Source organism: Physeter macrocephalus, chromosome 8, assembly GCF_002837175.3.
Source record: "Physeter macrocephalus isolate SW-GA chromosome 8, ASM283717v5, whole genome shotgun sequence".
Taxonomy (NCBI): Eukaryota; Metazoa; Chordata; class Mammalia; order Artiodactyla; family Physeteridae; genus Physeter; species Physeter macrocephalus.
In genome coordinates, this window is record NC_041221.1 from 94,659,020 (window position 1) to 94,675,481 (window position 16,462).

The 16,462-nt window shown below is 40.8% G+C and overlaps 1 protein-coding gene across 1 annotated transcript in view; it reads left to right on the forward strand.

Moving 5' to 3' along the window:
• The first annotated feature begins 426 nt into the window (after positions 1-426).
• The window catches only part of FAM81B (family with sequence similarity 81 member B), a 56,917-nt gene continuing 40,881 nt past the window's right edge, over positions 427-16,462 (forward strand). The window contains exons 1-3 of the mRNA XM_007121298.2: positions 427-574; positions 1,008-1,120; positions 4,015-4,079. Coding sequence (XP_007121360.1) covers positions 565-574; positions 1,008-1,120; positions 4,015-4,079 — 188 coding nt within the window. The 5' untranslated portion in view covers positions 427-564. The remainder of the gene's footprint in view (positions 575-1,007; positions 1,121-4,014; positions 4,080-16,462) is intronic.

A 16,462-nucleotide genomic window follows, 5' to 3' on the forward strand; every position in this document is an offset into this window, starting at 1 on the left:
CAAAATTTTGTCTACAAAGCCCAAGTTCACCCACCCACCTGTCATTGCTGCATTCTTTGTGACGCTCTCCCTAGTGGCCTAAAAAAGTTAGCTGCCTTAACTAGTATACTTGGAGGAAGATTCCAGAGTATGGCAGCATCTCATTTTCTTTGTTTAATTTGAAGGAAACTGGTCTCTTACCAAACTGTGAAGGTGAGATCAGGGGAAGGGTGTGAAATATCAGTTTAAAAATAACCACTTCCCATCCATTGAGACAAAGAGCTGTCGAAGGACCTAGTGATTTTTACAACAATGAGCATTAAGGAAAACACTTGAAGCTCCTAAATCCAGGGTCTCAACGACTTAAAGAGTGAGAACCAACCCTGCTGACATCACAGATCCTTCCTGCAGTCACAATGTTGCTGCGCCACCCCAGGAAGATGCCCCAGAAACATGAAGACTTTAGTCTGGATGCGATCAAGATTCCTTAGTACTTTGGCTTTCTGAGAGAGAAAATTAAAAATCTCTGTGCCCTTTCAAAAAAAATCCAATCAACAAAAAAATAAAGTCAGGAAATCAGGAATCATGAGTTCAGGTATTTACCTCATGGATTACTCAAGGACTCTAAATTTCTCGTACTTTGCTATCTTTCCTGTGTTTCTTCTTACATACAAACAAGGTAGCAAATCCCAAAGAAGATCCTCAGACGGCTTCGGCACAATAGGGTGAGGAATCATTTCCTATTATTTTAGAACAGCTTGATCTAAATGAGTGCCTCTTAACAGTTTCCTGACTGTCTCATGGCAGTACCTGAGGTGATAAGCTCTTTCTGTAGGTGTGATGGGGACCTGGGAGAGAACGGGTGGGGAGGAGGGAAGGGAAGAAGTGTAAAAGAAATGGGAAGCCTCCCTTTAAATTTCACTGTATGTATAGAAACTGCCCTCAATTAAAAAAAGTAGAAAATTGCCACCACTGCAAAACTTCACTTGCCATAGTTACTAATCTGACTCAGCATTCTGGTTGCCTAGATACGGATGTACACAAAAGTTCCTCCCCGACTGCCACGACTGCCACTGCTGCGGAAGAGCCAGATGAACCTGATGGCCCCCTTCTTGGCTCAGCCAGTGACCAAGAAAAGAAAGCAAGTACTTTTAGATATTCATATTCAAAATAGAATGTGTTGCTCAGCTTCTTTAAAGCTTAATGTTGCTTAGAGAGATCTAAGGAGTCCTGGAAGAGTTGCTTTTCTTTTCACTCTCCCACATCTCCTGTTTGTCCTGCTTTGAAAAAGTGACTGATGCCAGCAGAAGCTGCAAAGAAAAATTTGTCGATACATTCATTGCACTGACTTTTAATATGTGGAGATAAAAACTAACAAAATTTTGACAATTATTTTTGTGAAGATTTAAAAGGAAAGATGATAAACTCAAAGTGGAGACATTACCTCTAACATAAAACAGAGAATAGCTAAGTAGAATTTTTATTGGTATGGATTTGTCATATCTTCCCCATTAATGAAAAAGAACATTCAAATAAGCAGGGTTTTTAGACTTTGCATTGTAATTCTCAAACACCTGACCAGCAGATGAAGCCTCTTGTGATGGGAAGAGGACTGGAAAGCTAGCACAATGTCAAGGACTGATTTTTGGTATCTATTGGCTGTACCACATATTGGCTGTGTGACTTGGACAATTACTTAAACTCTCTTGTTTCCTCTGCGGTGAAATGGGCTAATTAGGCCTATCAGGTAAAGATGTGGAGTTTGAATGAGCCACTAAGATAAAGGACTTAGCAGGTAGGAAGGACATAGTCTGATTATTATCATCATCTGTATGATCTTGAGCAAGTTCCTTCTCTGATCCTCAGATTCCTCACCTATAAAAATAATTATCTTAAGTTCTTTCTGTAATAAAGATTTCAGTTACTTAAGGTAACTATTGTTATCCATAAAAGGTAATGATTCCCACCTTAAAGGGCTGTTTCAAGAATGAAATCACATCATATATGTGAAAGAATTTTATAGTCCGTTAAGTCAAAAAGCATTATTATGAAAAGATGAAAATTAATACATGTAAAATGTTCCATAATAATCACAAAGTTGTCTGTGAAACAAATTTGATATAATTATGCTTAGTCTGTAGGAATAGGGATGGAAGAGCTGACATATTCAGTCAGCAAAAATATAAAAATTTAGTCTTAGATACATCAAAAAATTGCACAAAGAGTAAATAAATATGCCACAATGTTAACAGCTTTTGCTTTAGAATTAAAAGAGAATTTTTCTTTCTGTACCTTTTACTTTTTCTATATTTTTCCAAATTTCCCTGCATTGTCAGTTTTCGCATTTGTTACTTTACAAGTATGTGAGTTGTAGGTGTGCTTTTAAGAGGATGCTATTTATAGTCTTCCAAATAAGGCTTAAAAATGAACAAAATAAAACAGATAAATAAATAAATAAATAAAACAGGTATATCCAATTACTTCACCTCAGAAAGAAAAAGGAAGACAATAAGCCAGTAACGTAGTGCACTTGGACACAGTATTCATCACACCCTTGCATTCCACAAGTACTCACAAAGGACTACTAGGTGCCAAACATACAAGGCCAGGGACCAGCCCACAATCTCCCACAGGCCAGGCTGTAGCAGCAGAGAGATGAGAAGGAAAGAGCTGGCATTAAGTGGGTGAGGAGCCCAGGGCACAGTACTGTTCCAGCTGGAATCCAGAGTGAAAACAGAAACCAGGGCAGAGGACCAATTCCATTCTCTAGGGAGTTAGGATGGTTTCCATAACGCGGACACCTGGGTGCCCAGTGTATTAGTAAGTCCATTCTCTAAGGGAAGACCTGGCTTCGGAGCATCAGACCCATTGCAAACCCCACTCAGCACTGGGGAGAGAGGATCTAAAGCACAGTCACAGCGGCTCACTGGCTCCATCTGAGCAACCTCAAGTTTTTTCTGATTCCCACCACGGAGTGGGCTGGTCAGGAGAGCCTGATTATTGTCAGGTGTCCTATATTAGCTTCTTTGATAAGAAACTTACCTTACTTTTTTTCTTTAACTTTTATTGGAGGAGAGGGGCTCCAATTAAGTTTCTTTGGCCCTCAATTAAGAAGCAAAATGGGGTCGTTCCTAAGGCATTTGCAAAAGGAATGATTTCTGTAGTGGGTCTTAATATATTCTGCTCATCATTCTAGTATATAATAACATAAACCAAGAAAAAATAACCTAGAAACATATTTTGCTTAAGTTTTTAACTGAGGTGGAATACAACTCATACTCTCCCTATTGAAGCCAATTCAGTGAGAGGTTATTAAAATGAAGGTAAATCTGTCTTGTTTTTTAAACTTAAAAAATAAGAGAACATTAGAGTTTAAAACATTTTCAGCAAAAGCAAAATAGTGAGTACACTTGATAACCTCTTTCCTCCTAGAAATGCTACAAAATTATGAATTTTCATGCAAGTAGAACTTTCTAGTACCATTTTATTGAATTAGTTGTGTTCATACAGCCAACTATGTTTAACACTAGAAGTTATGTATGTAACTGTGCTCTGTACTTTTATTTCTCATTGACTATAAGAATATGACATCCAGATTTCTTAGAAAACAAAATTATTTGAATAGACTAGTTTTCTAGGTTTTAGCTTTGTTTTCAAAAATTAGCTGATTTCCCTCAGAATTCACCATGTCAGGAATAATTCACTCTATGAGGACATCTTTAGTAACTCAGCCAATAATCATTTGCTATTTCATTAAAAAATTATTCAAGAATAATCTATGGCTTTGACTTTTCCTGAAAATTTTTCTTAACTATGATACCAAATCTATGAAATGCAACACTCTAGAATCTTCCCAGAACTTGATTTTGATTTTAGTCTTGAGCAGTACAAATGGGGGCATGTGCAAGATTAACTGGGCTGGTGATCTATGATCTATAGCACATATTTTGTTTTCAGTTAAAACATTAGACGATGGATAAGATTTCTCTGTAAAGTAGCTAATGATACATTTTAAACGCGTGACCTTTGTTTTAGGTAAGATTATCTCCAGCCAAAATGTCAACCAAGAATTCTACAGATCTAGTTGAATATGTTGACAAGTAAGTCTGTGAATTACAACAGTTTTAACTATTTACTGTACTTGATGATTGCGTTAGAAATTAAAGTGCCTGAATGAGATCTTTGAGTTCATCTAAACTAGTTCTCTGCTTTCAGAAGGACTGCATTAAACCATCTCAAGAAGACGAACCTCTCTCTCTCTTATGCCTCTCTGATTAACAAGCCAATTTTACTGTTTCCTCTTTAAGTAACCCCCATAGGTTCCTATAGATTTATGAATAAAATAACACAACATAGGCAATGAATGACATATAACAAGATCAGATATAGTTAACTGTGACTTTCAAAATAAACCAAATAAATATGTTAACATTTCATGATAAAAACTCAGGAAATTTTGAAATATATTAAACTAATCATCAGAATGTTTTTGTTTCTGCTATTTACAGTGTCACACCTGGAGCTCATCCAGGGAAGGTCTACAAAAGGGGAAGAACTCCGGGGACTTGGAAATATAGCATACAATTGATAACATGCACATTGTCCAAAAGATCCTAGAATTCCGATTTGTAAAGGAAGGATACAGGGCAAGGCATATTAGTTTGAGTTTCTATTTGAGTATGTCAGAGGGGGATTTGGTCTGATGTGCGCATTAATGTTCTCAGGGCACTTGGGATTTAGTCTCAGGCTTTCCAGTAATTTTCTGCATGACTTCATGCAGTCCCATATGTCTCTGGGCTTGTTCTCTCATTTGCCAGATGAAGAGGCTGAACTAGAAACTCTCTAAGACCCACTCACTGTATCTTTTTTTTGTGTGTGTGTGGTACGCGGGCCTCACACTGCTGTGGCCTCTCCCGTTGCGGAGCACAGGCTCCGGACGCGCAGGCTCAGCGGCCATGGCTCACGGGCCCAGCCGCTCCGCGGCATGTGGGATCCTCCCAAACCGGGGCGCGAACCCGGTTCCCCTGCATAGGCAGGCGGACGCGCAACCACTGCGCCACCAGGGAAGCCCTCACTGTATCTTTAAAATAATTCTGATTCTAAAATATACATCATGACCACAGGGAAAAAAAAAAATGACCAAACAAAGAAAATGATTCAACATGAAAAGAAAAATCTAAATACTGGATTTTCATTTTTTTAAGTACTTTTAACAATGAAGATGATAAAATTTTAAAAATCACTAATATTACAGTATGTTCACAATTAAGAATTTCCCTGTCCCTTAGCCAGCTGAATTTAAGGCATTCCAAAAAGTTCAACCACAGTATTTCAGCCCCTCTTTTCATGCTACCCATGATTTGTATTTGCTTATGTGACAATGAGGCTGTAATTTAGAGAATGGAACCAAACAAGGGGAAAGGTTTTTTTAATGTTTAGAAATGAGACATTTGGATCGATGGCATTTTTTCTTAGTTAAGGACAATGAATGTGGTATGCACAAAAATAATTATTGTAAAGATGTATTGGCTAACCTTGCCATCCAAGGAGAACACAAAGACCCATTCCCACCTGACTCTCCACATGACAAACAAAATAGAAATGGTTCTTCTGATCTGTCAAATTCCAGTATGAACCCAAGTGGATTTCTTTAGCTCAGGATGGTGACTTACATCATAGGAAATGAGAGAAAATTCCTGGAAGATGGCAACAAACTTAAAACAAAATCCAAGGAAACTTTTGCCATTTCTTGGATTCCAGAGAAACTAAAATTAAGACAAAGGGAAAGAAGTATTCTATAATTCAGAGCAAAAGCATGATGACCCCAACATTCATTTCCGCCGTGATCCCTCCCACATATCCCTTCTCTTTTTGTCCAAGTCATATATCTAAGAACTTTCTATGTACTGCCTAAGATGGCTGGTTTTCTTTTGGTCTCACTCCTCTAATCTCCCAGAGCAGGCTGCAAACTCCCTAAAGGCAGGGACTCTCTGGCCTTAATGCTTTTTGATACCCCTACAGTAGCCTATCATGATGCATTGAATATCAATTCCTAAGGAACAGTACTTGACAGATTTAATGGAGAATAATGGTGGAGCAATTGAATCTTTAGGGCTCTGCTTAGAGCAGCAGACTCCTGGGTAGCTGATTAACTGGAAAAGCAAACTGGCATTTGGGCATTTCAATCATCAGTGCAGATATTTTGAATTGACATATCGAATCCAACAAAATAAACATAAAAAACAATAATTTTAAAAATAACTTCTTCCTCACAGTCATAGTATGCATTGAATGGCAACAAATGTATTGATATGCAAGCAGAGTACTCACACAAGTAAAAGTCATTATCGATTCATTAAACAGCCTGAATATATGTTACATACTCTCAGAGGTTCTGCCTTATAAATCTATGTGGACATATTTATTGGCAATACTAAAAGCAAATAATAAAAACAACTGAAAAGAGTAAAAATTCAGCAACAAAAGAGATGATGCCGAGTCTATGAACAAGGTTTGTCTAGAGATGAGCACATTAAAAAGAAAGGCAGACTGAGCACGTACAGGGCCCTTCTCAGCCTCAGACAGCTGGAGCAACACCCACACTTGCTAAATGTTAGGTCATATTAATAATCCATGCAGCAGGGGCAGGCGGAATGCTTGCAATCATTTCTAGGACAATTACGGTGACATTATATTAAAGGCAGTAAATACTTCTGATTTCCACATGTGTTTATAGATTCACAATGAACAGATATCCGCTGAGTTCATGACGGTGGTAGTCAATGCTCACTTAAGCTTAATTAAGCAGAAAAGCACCAGAGGCTTTTTCTTTTTCTTCTTTTTCTTCCGCTGGTAGAAGGGAGCATGGCATGGAGGCTAGGCACCTAGGTCCACCCTTGAATCTGCCTGTAATCAGCTATGTGACCTTGAGAAAACTAAAATGTCTTTGCTTCTCCAGGCACTCTCTGCCTCCTCTATAAAATGGGGTGGGGTTTTAGGTGCCTGAGTCCCAAGGGCTGTCTCTGTTCAAGGTAAGATCCAGAATTCATTTCCAGAATGCAGATCAGAGCCACCACTACTTTCTATTTCTCAACTCTGCCCACAGTTTAAACTCAAAGCCACTCTTTTATGTAATAAAGTAAGTGGTTAAGATTTAAGAACATATGTTATTCCCCCACAGGATTTCATATGGTGTAGAAAACAAATACTGCCCATAAATTACTTTTTATTTTCCTTCAGTTGACTCTCTGGAAAAAAAAAGTTTCTCACCACCGAATCAAATAATTTCTAAGGTCTCTTCCCTCCCTTAGATTCTTTGGTCTTCAAAAACTGGTTATAACCATTTTATCACTTAACAAATATTTATTGACAATCTACTACATGCCAGGCACTATGCTAGGCACTTGGAGGGTTTTCAGTGAACAAAACAAAGACCCTGTCCTCATGGAGCTTTTGTTCTAGTAAGAGGAAGAGATACACGTTGTTAGGTGGTCTGGCCAGGGAAGAGTTCATTGAGAAGTTAGCATCTGAGCAAAAACCAGGAGATGAGAAAGTGGGCCATGGGGACATACAGGGGAAAGCTAAGTTTCTAAGGCAGGAACACTCCTGTGGTGAGGCAGAAACAACACAAGGGCAAAGAGGGCTGGAATAAAAAGGAGGGAAGTATAAACCCGAACTGTAATGCTATCTGGGCCAAGAAAATGAAATTGTTTTGTACTGAAGAGTTGTCCAGCCTGGGCTACAGCCAATATACATCTCAGGAATTCTCTCAGGAGTACCTTTTGGGAAGATGGGGGTCTGGCTGACAGCCAGAGAATGGTATGCAAAATTTGGATATATAAAACTATCAGTGAGTCAAATGGGCAAAATAATAAATTATTAATGATCTCTACTTGTAAGTAGAATAGGGCATTCAGGGTCTGGGAAGTATTCATTTTCAAGGTTTTTTTCTTAGTACCGTGGCAGCCATTCTATTATACTGTGATGCATTGCTTTTGTTGCTACATGAAGACAGATATTTCACATTAGAGTACACAGGAAAGGAAGACAAAACACTGTTGGTTGATCTTTTTATGGGATAGGTCATGTTAGGTTGGAGATCTCTTGCGTTTTATTTTGCAGTATCGTATCCATCTTCAAGGGCAACTAGCTTCCAGGTGAGAAAGCTCAAAATAGTCTGCATAGCTTATAAAAAAAAAAGATACATGGGGCACTCTGGGTTGTTAGCAAGTTGCTTATTACCTGGGAGACCCCCTCCCACCCTGCACAGTTCTCTAGCCCCACTGACCGCATTCAGCGTTAACGTTTCCAGCTCTTACTCCGTGTTAATCATCTCATTTAATCCTCACAATAACCCTAAGAGGTGGAGAGTGTCACTATTTTACAGATGAAGTCACTGGGGTTCACAGAGAAGTCAAATACTTGCCCAAGGTCACACAGTGCAACGACAGACCAAGATTCTAACACAGAAATCTGTGTCTACGTTATTCCAAAGCCTATTTTCTTAACCACTTGCTATCCACACCCCCTGCCAGCTATCTTCTCAACACACACACACATAGAGCCTGGGACACCGTCACCTCCAGTCCATCCCTTGCAGCATGGAAGATGTGAAGGCAGCCATATCTGATCTTCCTCCATGGGTGTCCCTCTGTGGGATGTAGGCAGCCTGGGAGGCACTACCATCAGTCACAGTGCAGTCTTTTACTCTCTCTCTCTGGCATCATCTCACTGTGCTGGGGGTGGACACAGCTACAGCAACTGGGCATTACCCACAGCACTCCCATATCAGTCCAGGCAGGAGCTGCCCACATGAAGCTCAGTTCCTCCCACCCCAGGAGGGACTGAATTCTTGCCACACCTGAGAGTTTCTGCTCAAGTGTGAGAAATCTGCTGAAGTCAGGCCGAGGCTAGTCTCAGTTCACTAGAGCAGAGAGGGAGCCCCTCCAACCTCTGGGCCACAAAGAGGACCCTTAGGGCTCCACGGAGAGATGTGAGCCAAGCAAAGGAAAGGTAACTGGGGTGAAAAATTACATGATGTTGGAAGCAAGTTTTACATATATATATATATATATATATATATATATAAATGCAGAGGAATATAGTTATATATAACATTATATATAAACATATGTATCTTGAATACATATTTATATATGCAGAGGAATATACATGTGTAAATATATATGCCAGTTATATGCATATAACTTTATACCTATAAATATATATACCTTGAATATATATTTATATTTATATAAATATATGCAGAGGAATCAATATATCTTATCTCTCTGAGAAAAATTCAAATATAACAGGCAGAACTACTAACTGGTCTAAACAAATGTGCTGTGGTGTAGGGAAAAAGAGTCAAGGGGGCAGGTTGAAATGTTTCCCAGCTGGATTACTGATCATCTTTAAGCTTTAGTTTCCACCTAAATTGAGAAAAGTTTTACTTATGCCAAGGACAAGTTGTGGGCATGAAATGAAATCATGTTTATGAAAGTGCTATGTTGACAATAAGCATTATGGAGAAATAAAACAGTAATAATGATAGATTCCTTACATTTCTCTTGGGCTAGAAACTCCCCTCAAATAATTTACCATTTGTATTAGTTTCCTAGGGCTGCCACAATACAGTACCTCAAACTGGGTGGCTTAAAACAGTAGACGATTATTATCTCACAATCCTGGAGGTTAGGAGTCTGAAATCAAGGTGTCTGCAGGTTGATTCCTTCTGAAGGCTCTGGGGAGAACATGTCCCATTGGTCTCTCTTAGCTTCTGGTGACAGCCAGCAGTCCTGGTGTTCCTTGATTTGCAGCTGCCTCGCTCCGGTCTCTGCCTCCACCTTCACGTGGTCTCCTCCTTGTGTCTCTGCCATCACACAGCCATCTTCTTACAAGTATATCAGTCATACTGGATTAGGGGCCCACCAACCCCGTAAGACCTCAGTAGGTATGACTAATCACATCCGCAGTGACCTCTAAGGTCACATTCTGTGGTACTAGGGGGGTTAGGACTTCAACATATCTTTTTGTGGGGACACAATTCAGCCCATGGCACCATCTAATCATTACTAATAATTATAACATGAACACACGTACATGACCCTTGTAGACATTACAAAGCACTTCACATACATTATGTAAATTGAAAAACTTCAGCCAAATAAGTAGGGTAGGAGTCATCTCCACAGGACAAATAGGGAGCTCTCTTTCGGACAGCTTAATAGGGCTTAAGGGTACTAAGTGGCAGAGGCAGAGCTCGAGCTCCCAGTCTTCCAATTCCAAGTAGAGAGTTCTTTCCCCTGGAGACTCACATAAATAACTCTCAGAGCCCAACATTAGCAAGGTAATATGGATAAGCATCTCAAGAGCCCTAGAAAACACTGTAAGAACTCCAAACACCCTCAAAACAACTTACTGCTGCCATTTACATGTTGCCCCTGTGTCACCTGGATGTCCAGCGAGCCCCCATTCACACAGGGACTCAGGAACACCTGCCAACCTGAATGCCTCTACCAGAAAGCCAATCACAACAGGTACATTACTAATTCTGTAATTTTATTGAAAACGTTACTGAACACGGGGAGTTTGCCTCATATATTACGTAACTTGCCTCTGGAAAAGATCCACAGCCAGTCTTTTTCTCCAGCCTCTTCTCGGCCAGGTCACTATTTGGAGTCCTTGCCTTTCCTGCTTCTTCCTGTTACATGTTATTTAAAACAGGAGAAGCCTCCCTCACCCACCTACAGCATTCAGCCCTGTGTAAAACTCAGCAATGGAGGCTTCTAGAGCCACCAAAACCATCTGCCAGGGTAAGGCTTAGGAACAAGCAATGGAGAAACCATAGAAAAGACATTTTCAGTTCCATCACTCTACGCACACACTCACAGATTATTTTTGTGAGGCAGCAAAATATTCTCTGAAATGCCACTTTGTTCATTTTTTTTTTTTTTTTGCAGGACTCTATGCACTGAGAATGTAACTAATCACAGAATAAATCTCACGGAAATGAAAATTCTCTTCAGTTATGCCCTTTTGTGTTCTAGAAAGGGGTTTAAATTTTCAAATTTTTGTCTCTTGAATATTACAGGTTGCCAAAATGGTTATTAAAATCTCCTAAGTAAATTTAGTGCTCTAGCCGCAAGAACAGAACGGGCAGAGAAGTGAGAGTTACTATGTACCAATGCATCTGCCAGCAACAGCACAGCTGGTGTAAGTCACATTGAGGTACAGAGAAATAGAACTCAGAGTTTGTGGAAAATCTGTTCAGATTCAGTTGTCAGCTACATAATCAATGATTTATGTAAAGTCCAAAGATCCCTCTGAAAAGGCCCCCTAGGAATACTTCCTCCTGTGGTTAGTAACTCCATCTGCACGAGTCTGGAATATTCGTTATATCTTTCTCTCACAGTTAAATTTAGATATATAAGTCCCACTGCTTTGATATACTAAGAAAGCAGTGAATTTTTAAAATTCAGGGTAGCCACATCTCACTACTAACGAAAAGCCTCAGTTTTTAAACTTGTGGATGATCTGATGTTTTGAGCAACAGTATTACTAGGAATCTCTCTTAGAAGACTGAGAATGTTCATGTGTTGAATGTTATTCCAGTCATTGATTTAGAAAAGTCAATTGGAAAATAATATTCTCTTTCCTTACAGCAAAAAATAGGAAACATATATATAAGCTCTATCTTCATCCTGTAGGAATCAGGCAAATAGAACTAAACAGAGCATGATTTGGTGCTTCATTAAGCATCATTAATAAACAGCAATAATAATACTCCAATAGTAAATCTCAGACATGAAAAGACGTTTCAAAAAGGAACATTCTCCACTTAAATATAAAATAACTTTTAAAAATAAATGTTAAGAACGAAAAGAAAATAAGTAACTACAGTCCATCATGTATGTGCCACTTAATGTCCCATGGTTGCAGGCAAATACATTCACATAGCACTAGGTGCTGCCCTGCAAGGCTTCCTTCCGTGTGCCAAAGAGCAAAAACATTGAGGCCAACTCTGAAGGCAGGACCACAGGCTGGCATCTGAGCAGAGGTGGCAGCCCTGTTCCACTGGCCCCTCTACTGGCTTAGGTCTGTTTCCTCAGACCTTTCTGGATACAATGCTCTTTCTGGATACAATCCTGATACCAGCCAACAACACACCCCAAGACTGAGTGCACATAGGCCCCTTGTGAGCCTGGACGGCAGTGCAGTTGTAAGCACTGGTCTCACTGCTCCCTACCACCTGCTTCTACATGTGATCTCAGAACTTAACAGCCATATGGCAAAGTGGCCCCATTACCTCTGTCTAAAATGAATGAACAGGGCTTCCCTGGTGGCGCAGTGGTTAAGAATCCGCCTGCCAATGCAGGAGACACGGGTTCGATCCCTGGTCCGGGAAGATCCCACATGTCACGGAGCAACTAGGCCCATGCGCCACAACTGCTGAGCCTGTGCCCTAGAGCCTTCGAACCACAGCTACTGAAGCCACGTGCCTAGAGCCTGTGCTCCGCAACAACAGAAGCCACCGCAATGAGAAGCCTGCGCACAGCAACGAAGACCCAATGCAGCCGTAAATAAATAAATAAATTTATTTATTTAAAAAAAGAATCTGGGGCTTCCCTGGTGGCGCAGTGATTGCGCGTCCGCCTGCCGATGCAGGGGAACCGGGTTCGCGCCCTGGTCTGGGAGGATCCCACGTGCCGCGGAGCGGCTGGGCCCGTGGGCCATGGCCGCTGGGCCTGCGCGTACGGAGCCTGTGCTCCGCAACGGGAGAGGCCACAGCAGGGGGAGGCCCGCATACCAGAAAATAAATAAATAAATAAATAAAAAATAAAAATAAAAAAAGAATCTGCCTGCCAACTCAGTGGACATGGGTTCGAGCCCTAGTCCGGGAAGATCCCACATGCTGCGGAGCAACTATGCCTGTGCGTCACAACTACTGAACCTGTGCTCTAGAGCCCGCGAGCCACAACTACTGAAGCCCGCGAGCCACAACTACTTAAGTCCACGTGCCTAAAGCCCGTGCTCTGCAGCAAGAGAAGCCAACGCAATGAGAAGCCCGTGCACCGTGATGAAGAGTAGCCCCTGCTCACCGCAACTAGAGAAAGCCCGTGTGCAGCAATACTGATACATTTCTATTTCAACTGACATTTTTATTGGTAAGTTACTAGATACAGATACATTGCTTTCAGCTACCCATAAAAACTCCAACCAAAATGGCTTAAATGTAAGAACGTTCATTAGTTCCCATTAAAAATCTAGAATTGGGTTAATTTGGAGGCTTAACAACATCATCAAGCACCCAGGTGTTTTCTATCCTTCTTCCCAGCTATTCTGTTCCCCCTCATGATCACAGGTAGCTTCAGCAGTTCCAGGCATCACACACAGACATGACTACATCCAGCAAAAAAGAGAGAAGTTTCTTCTTGGGTATGTCTTCTTAAAGGCAAAGCAACTTTACCCAGAAGCCCCACAGTAGGTTTCCCTTTGCATCTCATTGGCCAGTATTGCTTCACGTGCTCCTACCTAAACCAACTGCATCTCAGCCCAGAAGAATGGGACCACCCATTCTTAGCTTGTGCCCCACCCCACCTTGAAGGACACGGGGGACAGGAGGACGTACCAAGTCAGGCAGAAGCAGGGATGGCTACTAAGAAGTTAACCAACCGTGTCTGCCACAATGAGAACACCTAAGAGAGAACAAATTCTAAACTTTGAGAGGAATGCAGCCTGATTTACAAGGGTCTGTACAGAACAAATGAAGATCAAACACTCTTTCACCAGCAAATCCAGGCTGCAGATTGTCTGGAGACCAGAAAGCAGCACCAGCTCAAGGAAAACAATGAGTAAATCTGCAATCCACTGCTAAGCTATGTGTCACCATCAGCAGGGCCTGACATCCTCTTCCCTTCTGCCTGTGACTCATACATCCCATCCAGGGTAGCACTGTCAGCATGCTGGGGTTTTAGAAGAATGGATTTTATATATATGAGGCTCCATTTGGTAGTTTTCCAGAAGAACATTTTTGAGCCAAATGAGTGGTAGATGGAATCTTACTACTGAAACACTTAGCTGAGCCATCTCTGTTCCTCAGATGTGCAGGTGACAGGAAAGATGAATCTCACCCAGGCTGAAGCTATTTTATACTTCTCGAGAAAGGAAACTGAATACTTTGAGGCTCTAACAACTTGGATCTCTGTGGAACCATTTTTTCCTCCAATTTTCTAACAACTGAGACTTAAGGAAACAGTCCAGATACAGCAATCAGTCAGTCAACAAATATTTATTGACCACCTGCTATGTGTCAGGCACTCTTCTCAGTGTTGGGGAAACTGTGGAGAACAAGTTAAAGTGCCTGCCTGCAGGGAACTTTCATTCTAGTGATGAAGGGCAGAAAATAAACACAGACAAGTAAATATGATGATTTTAGGTAATGACAAATGTTATGGAGAAGATGAAATAGGGTATTATGATAGAAAGGGACTGAGTGGAAGGTTTGCCTGAGGAGGGGATATTGAAGTTGATACTTAAAGAATGGGAAGCAGGGAAGAGAAGCATGAAGAGACGGCAGGCAAGAGCCCTCTAAGCAGAAGGGACAGCAAATACCAAGGCTCTGAGCTAGGAACTGCTTGGCATGTTTGAGGAGCAGAAAGATGGTCCGTGTAGTTGAATGAGAGTGAATGCAGGGAAGATTGGGAGGAGATGAGGCTGGAAAGGAGAGCCAGGATTTTATTTCCAGAGAATGGATGAGCCATCAGAGGGTTTTCAGTAGGCAAGTTCCATCTTCACACTTTTAGAAAGATCACTCTAGCTGTTGTGTGGAAGATGCACTCTTCATTAGGAGGCGAAAGGGGAGGGGATAATGGTGGCCAGGACCGAGACAAGAAGAAAGAACTAGGGAAAGAGAAGCTTTGAAGCCTGAGGACACTTCTGTTTGTCATTTCTGCATTCACTCTATTAGGCCACATCAGTAGCATTCATCAAAGTGTGTCTTCTACTTCTGCCTATTATCTCGCAGAATGACAGGAATATATGGGAGTAAAGGTTAACATTTGATTTTGGAGTCAGACAGACGTGAGTTTTGAATTCTGACTCTTGGCATCTCCAGGTTGTGTGACTGTTCCTTCTTCTGTCTGGTAAATTTTCTCAGTCTTCTCTCCTAAATCACTAATTCATTCTTCAGCTATTTCTTGTGTCATAGCTATCCCATCTTTTAGGTTTCTTTACTTCAACTATTATATTTTTCATGCCTAATATTTCTACTTGTTTATGTTTTCTAGTTGTTTTCATTTTGCTAATATCTTCCCTTTTCATACCTTTATTAGCTTTTTAAAAAATTTCTCATTGCATGTATTTCAGTAATTCTCTTTTGTAGGAATCGATAATCCAATAGATTGTTTATTCGTTGGCTAATTGGTTTTTAAAAAGACTGTGCTTCTCAAATGGCCTGATATTTTGGACTGTGAGTTCATCTTTCCCTGAAGATTTCAGTCAGAGCCTGGTCGCCAATGAAGTGTTGTCAGCTCCGATGAGCTCGGGAGGTGGGGTGTGGATAAGCCCCAGACACAGTAAAACCGTAGTCAGCCACTCCCTATCCTACAGAATAACTTCTTCTGTCAGGTCCTCACCTTTTGCTCCTGGGGAAGAAGCAACACTAGAAGAGCAGTTGCTTTCCCACCCCCTGGGACATGTGGATGTAGTGAGATTTTATAGTATTTGGAAAATGTTTTGGCTTTGTCTCTTTTCAGAGCCAATCTAGGATAATCAATTATTATAGGAAAAGAAGCTCTTAGCAAGATTTCTAGAGATCCAGAAACTTTTTTCCTCTTAAGACTAAGAGTATTTTATTGGGGTATAATTAATATGTCCTAAAATATACAAAGTATGTTATCTGGATGGATTTTGACAAATATAATCAATTATTAACAACCACCCAACTCAAAATATAAAACATTCTAGAAGCATTTTGATATTCCTGAGAAGCCAGTCAGATGACTGTGACAGTGTGGTGGTTTTTAAATGACCATAAATTCTCTGACACTCCATTTTTCAAGAAGTGGAGCCTAACTCCCCTCGCTTTGAACATAGGCACAACTTAGTGACTTGCTTCTAGGGAATGATCTAAAGCAAAAGTTATGGGGTATGACTTCGAGATTATGTCACAAAAATAAGCAAAATAAATTAAATAAAGAAAAAGACACAACAAAGTAACTTGTTCTCCAAGAAGTTCATCTGTGAAGGAAAGGAGTAATTTGCTAATGCCAATAGGCGGTATTGGGATTTTACATGTTTCTTTGCCCTAATACTAAATAGCCCTAGTCTTTTTTTTTTTTTTTTTTTTTTTTTTTTGTGGTATGCGGGCCTCCCTCTGTTGTGGCCTCTCCCGTCGCGGAGCACAGGCTCCGGACGCGCAGGCTCAGCGGCCATGGCTCACGGACCCAGCCGCTCCGCGGCATGTGGGATCCTCCCAGACCGG